The 18,569-nt window shown below is 48.0% G+C and overlaps 1 protein-coding gene across 1 annotated transcript; it reads left to right on the forward strand.

Moving 5' to 3' along the window:
* The first annotated feature begins 351 nt into the window (after positions 1-351).
* Positions 352-17,695, forward strand: LOC102851983 (WAS protein family homolog 1-like). Its single transcript, XM_006891333.1, has 10 exons — positions 352-502; positions 13,619-13,730; positions 13,865-14,011; positions 14,135-14,271; positions 14,506-14,641; positions 14,857-15,058; positions 15,152-15,325; positions 16,434-16,586; positions 17,350-17,418; positions 17,556-17,695. Exons 1-10 carry the CDS (start codon positions 354-356, stop codon positions 17,693-17,695), a joined length of 1,419 nt encoding a protein of 472 aa, XP_006891395.1. The 5' UTR covers positions 352-353.
* Positions 17,696-18,569: the final 874 nt, after the last annotated feature.

Here is an 18,569-nt window from a genome sequence, read left to right on the forward strand (position 1 = left end):
GCAATTTCTTCCCTAAATCCATCCTTTCATTCTGGCCAGGATTTCTTTCTTAATTACTTAAGTGTGGAAGATTAAAATTAAGTGATCTATGAAAAGCATGCGTAATAGTAGGTCCTAGACACCTCCTAGGGATACTTTCATCATCCTCCTTCATTCAGCATGCATTAACTGAACATCTTTTGTAAGATTATGCCTCTCATCAAATGCTCTTCTCTACCTTCCACCTGCAGAGGCTGAAACTGGCAGAGGGTTGGAGTAAGAGGCAGGGAGGGGCTGTGCTCTGTTCCAGCTTCTGCTCTGGGATGAGTGAGTGGGGGACAGTCTTGACACTCTGGTTCCCACTTACAGGCAACATGACTCCTGTGAGGACCCAGCACTCCTTGGTGGGCCAAACTTATTCAGTGCCTCTAATCCAGCCAGACCTGCGGCGTGAAGAGGCTATCCAGCAGGTGGCAGATGCCCTGCAGTACCTGCAGAAAGTCTCTGGAGACATCTTTAGTAGGTGAGTACTCCCATCCACCTCTACCTGATCAGAAAACTACCCTTGTCCTAGGTAGCTCTCTTTCCAGTCTTAGGAATGTATCCTTCTAAAGCAGCAATTCAGTGATTCTTGGTCCTAGGGGTACCCAGCTGGTTTCTGTGTACCCTGGGAGCTCAAAGAAGGAGCCAGTTTGGAAAATGCCTGAGAGTTCACACTGTCCCATGTAGCCACTTATCTCTCAACTCATGCTCTTCCTCCCAACAGATGTACCTGTCTTTTCATTTATTCTTTAGTTAACACATTTGCACCGGAGAGAGCAAGGCTCAGATCTGTTGTTCATCGAATTGTAGTTGACTTGATGGCACCTAACAACAGCAACAGAAAAACACTCCTTAACAAATATTTCTTGAATACGTTTTTCTTTACATACACAGTGCTAATCTCAGCGAAGGACACAGTTCATGCTCAGTTAGAGTCTATACTTTAGCGGAAGAGCTAGGCTTTAAATAATCAACTTTTAAATTAATAATTTAATTACTATTTTGAAGTTTTAAGACTTTTCATATCTTTGTAATACTTTTATAATAACTGATATTTATGTAGCCTAGTAGTAAGAAGCTACACTGCAGTCCCAAAGGTATAAGTTTCAAATCCACCAGCTGCTCCATAGGAAGAAGATAGGCAGTTTCCTCTCATGCAGTTTACTGCCTCTGTAAACCCACTGGAGGCTCAGCTATGAGTCAGTTCCAACTCAGAGGCACACAATAACACAGTATTTATATAGCATTAATCATGTGCCACTGTTGATTTGAATGCTTTACATACTAACTTAATCCTCACAATAACTTTATAAGGATATCTATTAGTGTTATCTTTTTTCCTATACATTAAAAAAACTGAGGCACAGAAAGACCAAGAGACTTGCCCAAGTGGGAGAGCCATGGTTCAAACCTAGGTCTTGTGTTAGAGAGCTCCTCTGTGATGGGGTCGTAAGAAGTTGTGAGAATGATAATGGAAGGACTGATGTGATATGAGAGATGAGGAATGGCGTGGCATATTTTCATATAGAACATCCACACAAATAAGATACCTATGCATATAATGTGCATATCGTGCTAATGAGAAACCTAGACTTGGACCAGGAGGCAGTCGTCAGAACAGAGCAAGGAAACATGGTTCAGAGCAAAGGAGCATGGTGAAATTGGGAAGGGTGTACGCCAGGGATGTGTCCTGTCTCCATACCTTTTCACCCTGTATGCAGAATAGATTATCCGGGAGGCTGGGCTCTATGAGGATAAGTGTGGGGTCAAGATTGGGGAAACATGGTTCAGAGCAAAGGAGCATGGTGAAATTGGGAAGGGTGTACGCCAGGGATGTGTCCTGTCTCCATACCTTTTCAACCTGTATGCAGAATAGATTATCCGGGAGGCTGGGCTCTATGAGGATAAGTGTGGGGTCAAGATTGGTGAAAGATCTGTCAACAATCTGTGTTATGCAGATGACACAACTTTGCTTGCTGAAACAGAGGAGAACCTGAAACGCTGCAGAAGGTCAAGGACTACAGCCTCCAATATGGATTGAGGCTCAATGTCAAGAAGATAAAGATTCTCACCACTGGACCAATTGGTAGTATCAGGATGGATGGTGAAGAGACCGAGATTGTTCACAGCTTTAGTTTGCTTGGCTCCACAGTCAACACTCTTGGCTCCAGCAACCAGAAAATTAAAAGACATATTGCCATGGGAAAATCTGCTGTCAGGGACCTCTCCAAAGTACTGAAGAGCAGTGGTGTCTCTCTGGAGACTAAGGTGCGTCTGATACAGGTTGTGGTCTTTGCAGTCACTTGCTATGCATCAGAGAGTTGGACAATGACTAAGGAGGATAGAAGGAAAATTGATGCCTTTGAGCTTTGGTGCTGGAGAAGAGTATTGAGGGTACCATGGACTGCTAGGAAAACAAACAGGTTTGTCCTAGAAAGGGTTAGACCAGGCGGCTCCTTGGAGGCAAGGATTCTGAGGCTCCATCTCACATACTTTGGACATGTTGTAAGGAGGGACCAGTCCTTGGAGAAGGACATCATGCTTGGGAGGGTGGAGGGACAGCACAGGAGGGGAAGGCCCTCTATGAGGTGGATTGATTCAGTGACTGGGGTAATTGGGATGGGTGTGTCAGAGACAGTGCGATTGTCACAGGACAGAGCAGAGGTTAGGGCTGTTGTACATAGGGTCGCTGTGAGTCTCGAGCGACTCGACGGCACATAACAAGAACAACAATATTTGCTTAAAAATACAGATTATGCACATCCAAAAACTTCTCCAACAGGGTAAAAAGGGAAGCCACAGACTGGGAAAAAGTGTTTGGTAATGACATGTCAGATAAGGGACTTATATCTAGAATTTATAAAATACTTGAGCACCACAAGATAAAGGTAAATAATCCAATTGAAAAATGGGCACAGGATATGAATAGACACTTCACCAAAGAAGATATTCAGATGGCCAACAAGCATATGAAGAAATGTTCAAAATCCCTAGCTCTAAGAGAGATGCAAATCAAAACAACTATGAAATATCATCTCACCCCAGTCAGAATAGCAAAATTTAACAGAACAGCAAGCAACAAATGCTGGCGAGGTTGTGGAGAAACTGGAACCCTTATTCACTATTGGTGGGAATGTAAAATGGTGCAACCACTGTGGAAGGCGGTATGGTGCTTTCTCAAAAAGTTGCAAATAGAGATACCATTTGACCCAGCAATTCCACTACTGGGAATATATTCCAAATATGCACACCCATGTTTATCGCAGCTCTGTTCACAATAGCAAGGAGTTGGAAACAACCCAGGTGCCCATCAACAAACGAATGGATAGAGAAGCTGTGGTATATTCACACAATGGAATACTATGCTGCATTGAAAAACAAGGAACTCATTCAATATTATTCAAAATGGGTGAGCCTGGAGGACATTATGCTGAGTGAAATATCTCAGTTGTAAAAGGACAAATATTGTATGGTGCCACTGCTGTAAAATGGGACTGATATCAGGGTGGGGGTAGGACTGAGAAGAACTGGATAAATTGTGTATACTGCACTGAAACAGATGAGGGACTGAATAATTTAAAAGCAATGTATGATAGGGTATTATGGTTATCACAAGAGTCCACAATTAAGGTTGCATAGTGGAATGTACTTGGGGCTGTGGGAGGGGTGCGGGGGGATTGTGTACCAGGGAGGGAGTCTTTCTTTTACTTTTGAAAGAGAGGAGCGAACTGGGGGGCAGGGGGAGAGGGCTGGGCGGGTAGAGAAGTGCAGCAATGAATGAATGGAAATCCAAATTCTCTGTAAATGTTCATTAAAATTATTTTTAAAAAATACAGATTATATAGAAGTGACAGTTATAATAAGTGAGTGAGTAGAATTTATTGTGGATGGGTACATGGGAAAGAATGATATTCTGAGAAGAAAGAAGGGCAGGAGCTAAAGCCCTGAGGTGAGGAGTATCTGAATGGAAACCAGTGACTGGAACAAGGAGAGTGAGTCAGGGGGCATGCTCACCAGGCTAGTGGTGTGGGCAGAACCTTTGAGGTTTTGTTTTTTTTAATCTCCAGTACTTGATGCCTTTGAGTTGTGGTGCTAGAGAAGAGTCTTGAACAAACCATGTAACACCAAGAAAACAATTAAGTCTGTTTTGGAGAGGGTGAACCAAATTTCTCCTTGGAGGCAAGGATTTTGAAGCTCCATCTCATAAACTTTGGGCACATGACCAGAAGGGACCATCCTTGGAGAAGGAAATCATGCTTGGAAGGGTGGAGGGACAACACAGAGATGGATTGATAGAGTAACTGTGGCAACAGGCAGGGGTAGGTGTGTCCAAGTCAGTGAGACTGGCTCAGGACAGGACAGGCTTCAAAGCTGTTGTACCTAAGGTCGCTATGAGTCGCAGGTGACTCGGTGGCAAATAACAACAAAATCAATAGTACTTAGCGTGATTATTGCACTATAATGATTTCCTGTTTATTTAACATGGATGGATGGTGTTTGGGTCCCTGATTTGCATCCTGTATATTGGTCTTGTCTTTCTTTGGCTATAATCATCCTGAGGTGAGGCTTGGGTCTTCTTCCCAACATAGGGGCCTGGGGATCCCACCCTGCATGAAGTATTTGACTTCTGACTCAGCTCCTCTGGTAGTCTTAAGTAATTCATCACCCTTCCTTCAGTGGTATTCCAGATCTAGAACCCCCTACTTCTTTACCAAGTCATCTCATTCTTCCCAGGTTGGAAGTCTGCCTCTCCACTGAACCAATGCCAGACAGATACGATCCTTGTCTCTGCCTTTGTCCTGACCACTGAAACACCTGTCTGCCAAGCCCATCCTGACTGTAATTGAAATGAGAGGCAGTGCATGCAGTGGTTAAGAGTGCTATCTCTGGAGCAGATGACTTGGATTCATATCTGGTTCTCTAATATGTTTGGTGTGCAGCCTTGATCAAGGTAACTTAGTATCTCTAAATCTCAGTGTTCTCATCTGTAATAATGCAATAATTATAGAACTTTCTTTACAGAACTTTTTTAAGAATTAGGCAAATTAAAAGATGGGAAGGAATGACTACATGTACCAAGATGCTGGACACATAGTGAGCATACATTATTAGCTCTTGTTTTCTGCTGATACCGTCTTGACTCAAATACTGATTCTGATAGCCACCTGTCAACCTGATTTTAAGAGCTAACATGTTTCTGTGCTTATTTGTGTACTCAATTCAGAGTTTTCAGAAGTATCCATCCCGTGTAACCAGCCCATCAGGAGTTTTCCTCACTGAATTTGTGATTACATTTTCCCAGAGAAGGGTCAGCTTTTGGACAGATTTTCTGGTGTTTCTATCTTACAGGCAGCTTCATGCTCTCTTACTTAGGGATATGACAAAGCAAAGGCAGGGAGGTTGTTTTCTCAGGAGGAGCTAGGTATGGAGAGCTGCTCAGGAGTGCCAGATCTGACTCCTGCACCCTGCACAGCTCAGTTACAGGTGGTCCTGTTGCTTGCCACTCTGTACCCCACACTTAGCTGTGACAGACATCACAGATCTATCCTCTGTAGTTCCTGTCCTGAAGGAGCTTAGAGTCTGGTATGGGAAAGTAGTAAGGTGGGCTGCTGCTTAGTTGCATAGCAACAACTGTGTGGGTGTAGGCTTCTGGGGATCTAAAAAAATAGGGAGAAAAAGTAGGAATTGAAAATTTGTCAGTTAGCTTTCCCCAAACCAGTTTAAGCAAAATGTAGCCAATCAGAGTTGAATAGTGCCATCAGGACTTGATTTTGCTCTCATTCGGTCTCTGCTTGCTGCTTCTACATTGGCTCCATTCCCAGACAGGCCTTGTTCTGCCGACCAGCAGGGGTCAACAGTCAAACTTGGGTCCAGCAGGAGAGTTCTTCCCTCTGTGCCAATATTTCCTCAGAAGTCACATCTCTTCACTGGGCTGACTTAGCTTTCATGCCCATCTCAGGACTTGTTGCTGGAGCTGAGGGTGATACAACTGAGTGACGGCTTAGACCCAAGTCATGTGCTAAACCCAGGTTGTACCCCACATGAAGTACAGGGTTGAGTGTGGGAAAGATGGAGTCCCAAAAGGAAACAAGCCATTGTTACTTGAGTAAGAAGGTGTTGACGTTAGAGAAGAAAGCTGCATGTCCACTCCACATGGTCAGGGAAGGCTTCCTGGAAGGAGGGGATGTAACCTAGGCCTGTGAGGAGGGACCAGCTGTGGTTAAGCAGCTTAGGTCATCCAGTGGGTCTGGAAAAGAAATACAGGGAGAGGCCTGACTGGCCTAGAACACAGTGTGTTAGGATTACTGGGGTCAGGGGCTTGTACTGGGAACACAGACCTTCTGCTTGTCTCGTGCATTCATTCTGGAGCTGCAGGACCCTCTATGAACTATGAGCCTTCCTCTCCCTCTAGATAGTGGGTCCAGGAGAGTTCTACCTTTGAACATCTTGATGTTCTCTGTAATGCTGCAGACCAGGGTGTGAAGCAGGGATGATGGTGGATGAATGTCCTGTTGGGGTCAGTAAGTTAGAGCTCCTGGGGGTTCTCATCACAGCAGTCTTGGAGAACCACAGTAGATTGTAGAGCAGGAACGATGAGGAAGAATTGGAAAATTCACCAGGCATTTGTCACAGGGTGGACTGGAAGGAGAGGGTCGATTCCAGAGACACTTGGAAGCTGTTACTGGGCATGAAAGGGATGATGATATGGTCCAAGGGAAGTGCCAGTAGGGAGGGCTGGATCAGAGACATTTCAAAGGAAACAGTGACAGGACATGATGACAGATTGGGAACAGGATGAAGGAAAAGGAGGAGCCATGATGACTGAGGGTGGGGAGTGTAGAGACCCAGTCGCATCCGCCTGCCTGCTCCCCTTCAGCAGCTGACAAGCTTTTGTGATGGAGAGGTGACCCAAGCTTGAGTTTGACTCCCTTAAACATGTCCCTTCTGTTTGTAAACCTCTTTGGACAACTTGATAGAAAGAGACACTCTGTAACTCTCATCCCCACCCCCCACACCTCAGGCCAGGCCCGTGTGGGTCCTATGCCTCAACAGAGCCTGTGCCCAGTTGCGCAGGTAGGTGAGCTCTCGGAAAATTAGCATTCCAAGCTAGCCTCCTTCCTCCTGCTCTGCAGCAGCAGGGAGCCTGCTGCGGAGGAGACCAGAGAGAATGACAAGTACCTCTCAGGCTCCCTCCAGCCCGCTCCTCCCAGCCCCTCCCTGAAACGCTGCCTTGAAGATCTCGCTGTGCCCTTCTGCCTTGACCTCGTCTTCACCTAGGAGAAGCCAGGCCCTGAAATATCTTCCCAGAGATGTCACCTGCTGCACATGACTTTGACAATGAAGCAGGAGGATTGGCGCAGCAGAGAGAATGAGAGCTGGACAGAGGCTGTGTGTGAAGCTGAGATGCCGTCATCTTCCACTTCTAGCTTTACCACTTTGCCCGAGAAGTGGAAGCCACTTTCTGGCTCCTTCCTCCCAAGAAAGCGTTCATTTTTTTCTACAAAGCCCTTTTCCTCCCTCCTTTTTTAATTCCTAATTCTCCCTTTCCTTCCTATCTTCTTGCCTTCCTCCTCCTCTCCAGTTTCTTCTCCCCTCCCCCCTTTTCCTCATCCCATCACATGTCCTCTATTTTCCCCCTTCTTCTCTACTTTTCTACTGATTGGCCCCTGGTGGCCCCCAAGGTTATGAAGCACTCAATCAGCTGCCTGCATAATTAGCAGATCATTCTTAATTATCCCAGTGAGTGAGGAAGATAAAGGTGAAGGCAAGAGCACAGGGTTCAGAGTCTGAGATAGGTTCAAACTGGGAAGGGAAGGAGGAGCTGCAGTTGTGGGTCAGGGGTGAGTGCACTTCCCTCCCAGCCTCTGCAGGACTGACTGGCATTCTGATGGTGATGGATCCTGGAGGGACTGTAGGCCTACGTATCTTTATAGGCAAAGGTTCTCTCCTAAAGGAAGACAGGGACGTCGTGGAGGGTGATAGGACAAGATCCCCAGCACTGTCCAGGTCGTCCTTAGCTCCCTTCCTTTCCCTGGTGAGGAATGGTCCCTGGGAAGCCACCTGGAGTGCTGCTCGCTATAGCCCAGCAGCTGCTTGGTGTCCTCCCACCTGTCTCCACATTGTTCCCTGTGAACAGTACCTGCTTCTGCCGGGAGCACCCTTCTGTGGTTCTGCCACTAACTGTGAAACCTCCCCACTGTACACTTACAGAGAAATGCTCCATTCCTCCAAATGTACGCTTCATCACTCCAGTCTCATGCATGCTGATATGGGCACTGATAGCAAATGTTAACTGAGTTCCATTCAACTAGAACAATACTACATGTGCATTAGCTCATTTAAATTTTTTTTTTATTTTGTATTGGTTTACTTTCAAAGTTCATATGCATTGTTTCTCAACATTTGCTCATTTTAACCTTCATAGTAATTCTATAATTTAGAAGTTGCTTTTCTTGTCTTTCAGCTGAATTAAATGACCTCTCTAGGGGTCACATCTTTACTCATTAAACTGTAAGCTCAGGTCTGTAAAACAACTTAGTTATTTATGTTAATTTCTTATCTCCCTAGGAGACCTAAATCTGTTTGACTGTGGAGATGTGTTATCTGATAGATCTCTGGTCCCCATATCTGTCAGGACTGGCTTTTGCAAACAAAAGACACCAAAAACTTTTGGAAGTTGAGGGGTGGGGAGGAAAGTAACTATGAGGGGGTGCTTGGAAAAGCTGTGGAACAACAGCAACAAAGGAATCCAGTTACTGTTGAGATAATTCTGGCCCCTGGCAACCTCATATGTGTTACAATATAGCTGTGCTCTGCAGCCTTTTCCTGGGCTGACTTTTGGAAGTAGATTGCCAAGTCTTTCTTCTGAGGTGCTTCTGGATGGGCTCTGGTGGACAGCTGAGCATGCTGACCATGTGCACCACCAGGAACTGCTGTGGAGCTCTTTGTAAGGAGAGGATGCCTTTTCATTTCTGAGCTCAGCAATGACAGAAACAGCTCCTCTCCTGCTAGTGTCTGGGAAACATGCTGTGGGCACATGGCTTCTGGAATGAGTTGGACACTTACCTACTGCCAAACTGAGGGATCTAGACTAGGTCTGGCAAACAAATTACCTACTTGCCTCCATTCCCCTTACCTGGCTGGTACACATCACAATGGGGCACTCTGTCCTAGCCTCAGTGGCCTAACATTCCTGGATGCAGACTTTCAGCTGGTCACTGCCAACCCTTGAAGTGACATGGGAACAAAAAGCTCATTGTCATCCTTGATCTCTGCCTCTCCCCTTGGACACCATGATAGGGGCTTTGTCAACAAGTACACCATTATGTGGATGACATTACTTAAACTTACAGATACTTGGATAGGAAAAGGACCCTGGAATCATATTCTCTGTCCTCAGACCCAGGCAGGAATATCCCTTGGAGCATCCCCAACAGGCGATCCTCCAGCTGGAATCAAATTGCTTTGCAAAGCTATGCAGCTGTTTATTAGAAAGTCTTCCTTATGTGGAACTGAGGGCTACTTCCTTATAACTTCACCCTCTGGTCTCACTGCCACCCTCTCCTCTGTCAGCACTTTTGATAATTTTTGCTGTTGGAAGGACATTATCATACTCTGTAAGTCATCTCATCTTTAGCAGAATATGACTGCGTTTCTCAGTTAGTACTCTCCTCTGTATATATGTTGTTACTTTTATTCAGCCAGTGCTTGTTACTCCCCAGTTACATGTCAAGCACTGTTCTAGATGCTTAGGATACAGCAGTGAATACAGTAGACTCCAAAATTTAAAAGGAGTTTCAGAGTCCTCTTGAAACAGTTAAGCAGACACAGATGTGGGTGTGATCAGTGCATAGTATGTGTTAGCTCATTATCTGGAGGCTGTATTGACTCTGTCATGCCTCCAACAGGGTGGCTGTTCCCTGTGTGCTTACTAAATGAAGGAAAGTAGGTAGGAGAGGGGAGAAAGAGCTGTATGCCTGGAGATCTCATTTCCTTTTTAAGCTGCTTTACATACTTTGAGCTAATACTAAGCTCTTAGTTAACTAAAACCTTCTGGTCTTTTTTCATCGGAAATTCTGCTAAACTAGGTTGCTTCCACCTTCTGTATTTTTGTAAACGGAATGTTGGACTCTATATTTATTCATTGTAAATTGAATTTTGTTGCTTGCAGCCCTTCCTTTTGGCCTCTGAATAGGATTTTGAGTCTTGATTCCATTATATAGACTTGTTTTCTGGCCCTCCCACATTTCATATCCTCTACTTTGCCAGTTAGGGAGCTCTGGTAGCTTAATGGTAAAGAGTTATACTGTCAGTGCAAGGGTACATAGTTCAAATCTGCTAGCTGATCCATGGGAAAAGGATGGGCAGTCTCCTCCCAAGTAGTTCACTGCCTCAGAAAACTTGCTGGAGGGTCAGCTAGGAAGAATTCTGGAGGTGTAATCCATAGTGAGTTGCACTGTTAAACCAGGAGCTGTGCATCTCTTGACAATTCAATCCAGCAGGGTCTCCTGAGAAGAAAGATGAGCAGTGCCTCCTGCCCCTTAGTTGCAATTTACAGACTTGGAAGCCCAATGGAGAGTCGCTTGTACTTGGAATTGGCACAGTGGTTAGTGGTTTTGAACCACTAGCTAGCTGTTGTGTTAGAAGGATGTAGCAGTCTGCTTCTGTAAAGATTTACAGCCTTGGAAACCCTGTAGTTCCATGGCGTTACTCTGTCCTACAGGTATGATCAATGAGTCCGAATTGACTCGATGGCACTGGGATGGCTTGGGTTAGTTTACCAAAGTATCAAATGGCCTGGACTAGAGCCCTGCCTGAGGTCCTCCTGCAGCCTAAAATGTGTCCATTCTTTATCACTGTTCATCCAGTGCTGACCTCCATTCCTCCCCCCCCCCCCCCCCCCCCCCCCGCCAAGAAACAAACAGGCTTTATTGTAGGGCCTGAGAGGGACGTGGGAGGCCAAGTGACCACGAACAGAGAAGATAAAAATGGCACAGGTGGTCTAGGGGGTTTCATTTCAGGGGTTTTAGGGAGGACAGATTCTTATCAGGGTCCCTGGCTTCTTTCGATGTTATCAGGTTTCTCAAGGAGTTATTAGGCCTGGGGGCAACTGCCATGTTTTTCCTCCATTCCAGACCCTAAAGGAATATAATGGATAGAGGTGAAGTTATCTCTAGCTATTTCCAGCTGAACTGGGGTGACACTGAGGGGCTGGTCTTGGTTTCCTATAAGGTCTGAAGTGACTTCCATGTTTGTTGTTAGGTGCCATCGAGTCATAGCGACCCTATGAACAGCATATCTGAACCCCATCCTAGCTTATTTTTCCAAAACCTGTATTGATCTAACCCCTCAGACTCCATCTTGTCCATCCTGACTCTAGAAGCCCTGCGTTTATGATTTCCTCTGATACATCAGTCTGATGACGCTGTCAAAAAAGAAAGGGGGTTTCTAACCATGCTGACCCTGAGGACTCACTGCTCACTTTTCTAAATGCTTACAGGCCTTCTCTTCCATAATCCAGAAATGTGCCAGGGATCATTGTTAAGCTTGACATTTGCAACTCTGAGAAATCAGCCCTTTTCTGCTCAGTGTAAGAACACAATAGCCTTTGTCCGTCTCCAATTCTTGTGTCCCTCCCACATGCTTCATCAATGCCGCTGAATGGAGTGCTTATGTAATCACTGAAGATTGCTTCAGCACCGAGGGCCTCCCAGAGGCTGAGTGGGGAACCTGAAGTCAGAATGGCTTGTGCTCTACTATCCCCTCTCCTGGGCATGAAGACCCTTCTCCCTCCCCCAAAAGACAGAACCTGTGTCTAGTGGGCATTTCTGCTGCCTTTGAAAGGACACTGCCTACTTTTTCTCCATTAGTCTTGTTACCACCCTCAGACCAATCTGCCAAGGAAAACTAAGTTGCTTTGGGTGCCTATTTGTATTTACTCTGAGCTCCACCACCCCCCTGAGCCCCTGTCCATGTGGAGCTAAGTAGGGGTCAGGATAAACTTCATTAAGGTTGGAGACCCCAGGACTGTGAAGTTGGCTGATTGGGGGATTCTCTAGAGACCAAATCCTTCTAGGAAGGTAACTTTCTAGGTGAGGGTAGGACAGGGCCAGGTTATTGGATGCTCACTTTCAGTCAGTGAAATCTCAGAATCCACAGACCCCAGAAATGGGTAGCACCCTCTCCCATACCTGGTGAGCCCGTCCCTCCTCATGAACTTGGCCTCTTTGTTTCTGAGATGTGGCTGCTCTGATTGTGGACATGCTGGTCCTGAACAGGGGCTGCTGCTCCAGGACAAGGAGGGAGCTTGAGGACAAATGGGAGGAGGTGGCTGTGGCACATGGGAAATCCAAGCTCACTTTGTAGTGGGGAAAACCTAGCTGTTGCTGAAGGTGGAAACTCATAAATAAGATGCATGCACTTTAAATTCATGCAGCATATTTCATTCAGTAACCACAGCAAGGGCTTGTACCAGGCACTGTCCTAGGTACTGGGAATACAGCATGGAACAAAATAAAGGCTTCTCCTCTTTAGAGTGCTGCGACCTGGGCAGATAGCAAGACCAGCTCCTGCAAGCAGGTAACAGAGCCTTTGCTGATGTAGGCTGTGGGTGCATAACATCAGGTGGTATGTGAAGGAAAAGTCAAGCAGTCAGGTTAAGGGGCTGTCACAGGTGTATTTTTAGAATCTGTGGTTGGAAAGGCTGCATCGAGAAAGTAATCTGGGATATTGGGAAAGGTGTTCCACCTGATGCAAAGGACACAAGACAAGAACGTACTTGGCATGCTCAGGGACTAGCAAGGTGGCTAGTGTCATTGGAGCTCACTGATCCCAGGAGCGCGGAGAGGCTCAGATGAGCTGTTGACAGTGTGTAGGTGCAGCTCCTTGTGATCAGGCCTGTGACTTGCATTCAGCTGGTGGTGTAGTCTCTAGGGAGCTGCACTGCTGACCCAAAGGTGGCACTGCCCTGGTGATTGGAATCCCGCAGCAGCTCCCTAGAAGAAAGACGGACAGTCTCCCCTGGAATTTATAGTCTCTGAAAACCCTCTGGAGGGTCAGCTATGAGTCGATTCTGATTCAACGGCAATGAGTTGAGTGTGTTTAGATTCAGCCTTGCCTCTTATTGGCTGTGTGACTCAGACTAAATGCTCAGCCTGAGTCCTAGTTTCTTTGTTTTCAGAAAGAGGCCAGTTTTACCTATCTCACATGGCAGGTAAAGGAGTGTGTAGAATGCTTTGCAAACTATATACAGCTCAGTATGAATAGTCAGCCTTGTTCCCCAAGCTTGAGAATGTAAACTCCTAGAGAGCAGGAACCACATCCCTCCAGTGGTAGATCCAAGTGACAACTTAGGGACAGGGTGGTGGCCCAGCCCACCAAGATCTCCAAGGAGCTTAACATGCTAGTTCCTGGACCTTTCAGGTTTGATAATCTCTGCTGAGTTCACTTGACTATTGCCAAGATCATCTTCCATAAGCAGGTAGCACTTAAAGGGCCCTTGCCCAGGTCCCAGGCTTCCCACTTGCCTGTAGAAACAGGAGTGTACAGGAGCCCACAAGGGCTTGGGGAGCCCCCAGCCTCTCTTTTTCTGTGGCAGGATCTCCCAGCGAGTCGAGGTGAGCCGAAGCCAACTGCAGGCCATTGGTGAGAGGGTCTCATTGGCCCAGGCCAAGATTGAGAAGATCAAGGGCAGCAAAAAGGCCATCAAGGTAATTGCATGTCTGTTGACCCACGGCTGATGGACTATTTTAAAAATTCTTCTCCTTGCTATCTCAGACCTGCTGTCTAGACCTTCTAGGTCTGTCTGGAGATGTGAATTTTAGAGTCGTCTTCATGCCCACAGGTGTTCTCCAGTGCCAAGTACCCAGCCCCAGAGCACCTGCGGGAGTACGGCTCCATCTTCACTGGGGCCCAGGATCCTGGCCTCCAGAAACGCCCTCGACACCGGATCCAGAGCAAGCACCGGCCGCTGGATGAGCGGGCCCTGCAGGTGTGTTGGGCACACACACTTCACGCACTGCGGGTGGGGATGACCAAGGTGGCCTTGGCTTCTGGGGACCCTGGTTTGTCACGAAGGTCCACCCTTCCTCTGTCATTCTGTCTCTCCCCCCAGGAGAAGCTGAAGTATTTTCCTGTGTGTGTGAATACCAAGGCGGAGCCCGAGGATGAGGCTGAGGAGGGGCTGGGAGGTCTTCCCAGTAACATCAGCTCTGTCAGCTCCTTGTTGCTTTTCAACACCACTGAGAACCTGTAAGGCCGGAAGGCTGGGCACAGGGTGGGCAGGAGGCATGGCTGGCATAGTCAGGGGCTCCAGGGAGGTGTAAGAAGTACAGGAGGAAGCTGGGGAGCCAGGAACTGGTTTGGTTTGACTCGTAAGGCTTTGGGATCCATACTACAAGCTAACTCTGTCCATGAGGAAGCAGAGAGACGGGTCAGGAGCATGGGTCTAAAGCTGGGCCACTTGACCACCACTTCACCCCACAGGTACAAAAAGTATGTCTTCCTGGACCCGCTGGCCGGTGCTGTTACGAAGACTCATGTGATGTTGGGGGAAGAGACAGAGGAGAAGCTGTTTGATGCACCTTTGTCCATCAGTAAGAGAGAGCAGCTGGAGCAGCAGGTAGAGATGGCCGAGGCCTGGGTGGGTAAAGAGGGCTAGGAGGAGGCTAGAGCCCCGCTCGCTTTACCGGGAGCTTCCCCTATGGAGGGGCCCACTGAACCCTGTCCCTCATCCCAGTGGGGTTTTGCATGATCCTCGCCGACTGCCCTGAGAGCACACATACTCCTGTGGCACCCCACTCCATCACCACTCCTGGACCCCTCCTAACCCTACAGGCTCCAGAGAACTATTTCTATGTGCCTGACCTGGGCCAAGTGCCAGAGATAGATGTGCCATCCTACCTGCCTGACCTGCCTGGCATTGCTGATGACCTCATGTATAGTGCAGACCTGGGCCCTGGCATTGCCCCCTCTGCCCCCGGCACCATTCCAGAGCTGCCCACCTTCCACACCGAGGTGGCTGAGCCTTTCAAGCCAGGTGAGTGGACAGAATTGGGGTTGGGCTGGGAGCTCTCCACACTTAACACCTTTTTCTCAAGACACCTCACACTTCCTCGTGCTTCTATTTCAGACCTAGACGATGGGGTGCTAGCAGCACCTCCACCCCCTCCACCTCCACCACCACCACCAGCCCCAGCTCCTGCAGTGCTGGTCAGTGCTCCCCCACCTCCACCCCCACCTCAGACTGTGGCCCCTCCAGGCCAAGGTGCCAGGGATGATGATGGCAGCAGCATGGCTCCTTCAGGTAAGGGCAGGTAAGGACGGGGAGGGGGGAGTGGTTTGGTCTTTGGACTGTACACATCTACTTTCAGGATCCCTGAAGGGTTTTCTTATTATGCTGTTGACTTGGAACCAACCCACAGCTAACCCTCTAGTGGGTTTCCAGAGGCACCTAATTATATGGAAGGAGATTGCCATCTTTCTCCTGTGGAGTGGCTGGTAGATTTGAACTGCCTGCCTCTGGGATTGCAGCACACCTCAAAACCAATACAACCATCAATCCATAGCAACCCTCCAGCGTGTTTCCAAAGCTACAGCTTGTCTCTCTGTGAAACACCTTGACTCGAATGCATGCCCACTTGAGTCACAACTATAGTTACCCTCTGGTGAGTTTTCAGAAGCTGTAAACCACATGGTTGAGACTCATCATCCCCTGAGAAGCTGCTGGTTGATTTGAACCACCTGCCTTTGGGTTGGCAGTACAACACCTTGCCCAAATCACCAACCTTTCTGTTAGCAGCCCATTATAGTTCTAATTTGAAATACCTCAGTCCATTGGACCAGAAAATGATTTTTCACACAGCATCTGTAAAACCCTAGAATTCCAGAATTACTTCCAGGGGATGGAGGGTTCCCTCATTCTCACTTAAACCAGTGGAAACAAGTAGGGGGAGGGGACAGGAAAACTACAAATAACTATAACAAAATACTTTGTTCCTGAAATTGCCACATTTAAATTTTGACACCGACTTGACGGCATTAAACAACAACAACAACAACATCTCCTAGTTTATCTCCAGTAACTATCCGTTGTTGGATTATGCGTCCAAGTACACCAAGAAGTCACAGGGTCCACCTGTGCAGAGCAGAGGGGCTCTTCAACAGGTTGGGGGCTGGAGATGAGGCCCTGGGCCTATGAATATCCTCAACTCGGGTGGAAAAAGGCATCAGAATCTGGTGCCTGTTCAGTCTGAGCTCTGACTTGGGACTTCAGCCAGTCTTCATTAAACAGGATGGAGTTTACTCACAAGTCAGGCCTCTGAACTCACCAAGTTTCACCCTCAGATCCAGGCTGAACAAAGCTGTCCGGCAACTCAGTCCTGCCTGAGCAGACTTTCCCCCTACAGCTCCAGTCCAGGGAGCCCCCAAGGAAGTGGTTGACCCCTCCAGTGACCGAGCCACACTGCTAGAATCCATCCGCCAGGCTGGGGGCATTGGCAAGGCCAAGCTCCGCAGTGTCAAGGAGCGTAAGCGGGAGAAGAAGAAGCAAAAGGAGCAGGAACAAGGTGAGGGAACCCTTGGACCACTCAGGGGAGTAGGGGGGCGGGTACTCTAAACAAAGGAGCTGCCCTCGTCTACCCCGAGAAGTGTCTGAAAGCTAGCTCCCAGGCCCCCAGAGAACTTGCTGGAAATCCCAGGTGGCATCCCCATTCCCAAACGTCATCTTGCCTGCCTAGGCCCTTGGTCCCTTCCTGAGTCTGAAGCCTGCTTAGTAGAGCTTTCCTCACTTAAGCTGGTAGGAGACAGAACCTCACTGACTCAAATTGAGACAAATGACAATTTTTCAAACTCTCACAAGTGGCCGGTCCAAGGACAAGAACCTGAGATATACTCGTGGAGAGACAACCTATAGGGTGGCCCAGTCCTATAAACGTCTTGAGGCTCCATATATCTGCTGTGAATCTCAGATCCCACCATAAGCACACCCAGGCAAAGCAGCCCTGTCCGGGGGGGCATCAGCCTTGAGTCTGTGTGCCAGCTCCTCTGCTGACTGGTCCTGGGCCCTCAGACAGAACCTCTGGGCCAGTTCACTCATCCTCACAGTGGAAATGCTCCTATTTAGTGACTATGAGGATTTATTATTCAAATGATTTAACTTTTTGTGACTCAGTGCTGGAACATGGTGGCTTAAGAGAGGACTAGGGTAAGGGGGTCAGGGCAAGAGATGGCAGATGGGATCGCACTGTGAGAATGCCGCCCTAAGGGGCAGATTCTACACTTGTCCTTGCGCCAGTCTTCCCCACCTGACCCTTGGCTTTCCTGTTGCAGTGAGAGCCACAGGCCAAGGTGGGGACCTGATGTCGGATCTCTTCAACAAACTACTCATGAGGCGCAAAGGTAGGATGAGAGGCTGCCTTCTCAGGCCAGGGGTCTTGGACTACTAGCCATACCTATCACCTTTCAGTTTCACCTCCCAGGGGTGTGGGAACTGGTGACCCAAAGTGGCCTTCCTCACCCAGCCTTCTTCCTCCCAGGTATTTCAGGAAAAGGACCTGGGACAGGGGCCAGTGAGGGGCCAGGAGGAGCCTTTGCCAAGATGTCAGACTCCATCCCTCCTCTGCCACCCCCGCAGCAGCCACCCGGAGAGGAAGACGAGGATGACTGGGAATCCTAGGGGGCTCGGCCACTCTTTCTTCCCCACAAACTCAAATATAAACCATTGTCCTGAGCTGGAACCGGGCAGATATCCCTTAAGCCTGCCTGTTCCCTCAGGACCTGCTGACTGGGAGGGGCAGGAGCACAGCATGGAGGACTACCCTGGGAAGGGAGCACAGGGTGAAGGACTGCCCTAGACCCGCTTGGAGGAGCATGGTCTCCTCAGTCATCTCAGAGCTGAGCTTGGAGTGAGGACAGACAGTATCTGCCTGTGAGCTGCTTGTGTTACTCTACTCGTCTGTCACCAGCATGCCCTCCTCCCAAGAGAGATGGAGAAAAGGCAGTAACATGAATCAATAAAGTATAATGCAAGAAATGAACATAAACCAACAGTGCACTTTTAATTAAGGAACTGTACTGTGCAGAATGCAAATCTGTCCTCAGAGCCAGCAGCTGTCCCCTGCTCCCACTGGACTCTTAAGCTACGGGTAGAACACATAGAGGTAAAGGGTAGAACCCCTCTCACTGGGGCTAGGGCATGAAACAGGGACCAAGTTATTGGGGACGACTGTTGCAAACAAAAGGGCAGGAAATCTTCACACAGAAAAGGTCTGATAGACACAAGGTCTCTAAAAATAGTCCTGCTGAGAGCCCAGTGGCCCTTGGCATAACTGCTGATGTCAGGACAGTAGATTTGCTCAAGTGGTTGTGAGGGAGAGAAGGTGCTACTGACTTGAAGGAACTGAAGCCAAAACAGCAAAACACCAAGGACTGTGGAACAGGTTAGGGGACGGGACTGTTAAAGGAAGGGAGGCCAGCAGTTGGGGGAGCAGGGGTGGAGGGCTTTTTCTCAGCTCTTGATGATTTTATACAAGAACACAGGAAGGTGGTAG

Source organism: Elephantulus edwardii, unplaced genomic scaffold (assembly GCF_000299155.1).
Source record: "Elephantulus edwardii isolate Elephantulus edwardi_28Jun2011 unplaced genomic scaffold, EleEdw1.0 scaffold00096, whole genome shotgun sequence".
Classification (NCBI taxonomy): domain Eukaryota; kingdom Metazoa; phylum Chordata; class Mammalia; order Macroscelidea; family Macroscelididae; genus Elephantulus; species Elephantulus edwardii.

What these genes read in the sequence shown, in the direction of transcription:
- LOC102851983 (XM_006891333.1), top strand. Translation starts at nt 354, where the DNA reads ATGACTCCTGTGAGGACCCAGCACTCCTTGGTGGGCCAAACTTATTCA. An exon ending in GGCTGAGCCTTTCAAGCCAG is followed by an intron (nt 15,059 to 15,151) that starts GTGAGTGGACAG and finishes CTTCTATTTCAG; the next exon opens with ACCTAGACGATGGGGTGCTA. An exon ending in GCAAAAGGAGCAGGAACAAG is followed by an intron (nt 16,587 to 17,349) that starts GTGAGGGAACCC and finishes TTCCTGTTGCAG; the next exon opens with TGAGAGCCACAGGCCAAGGT.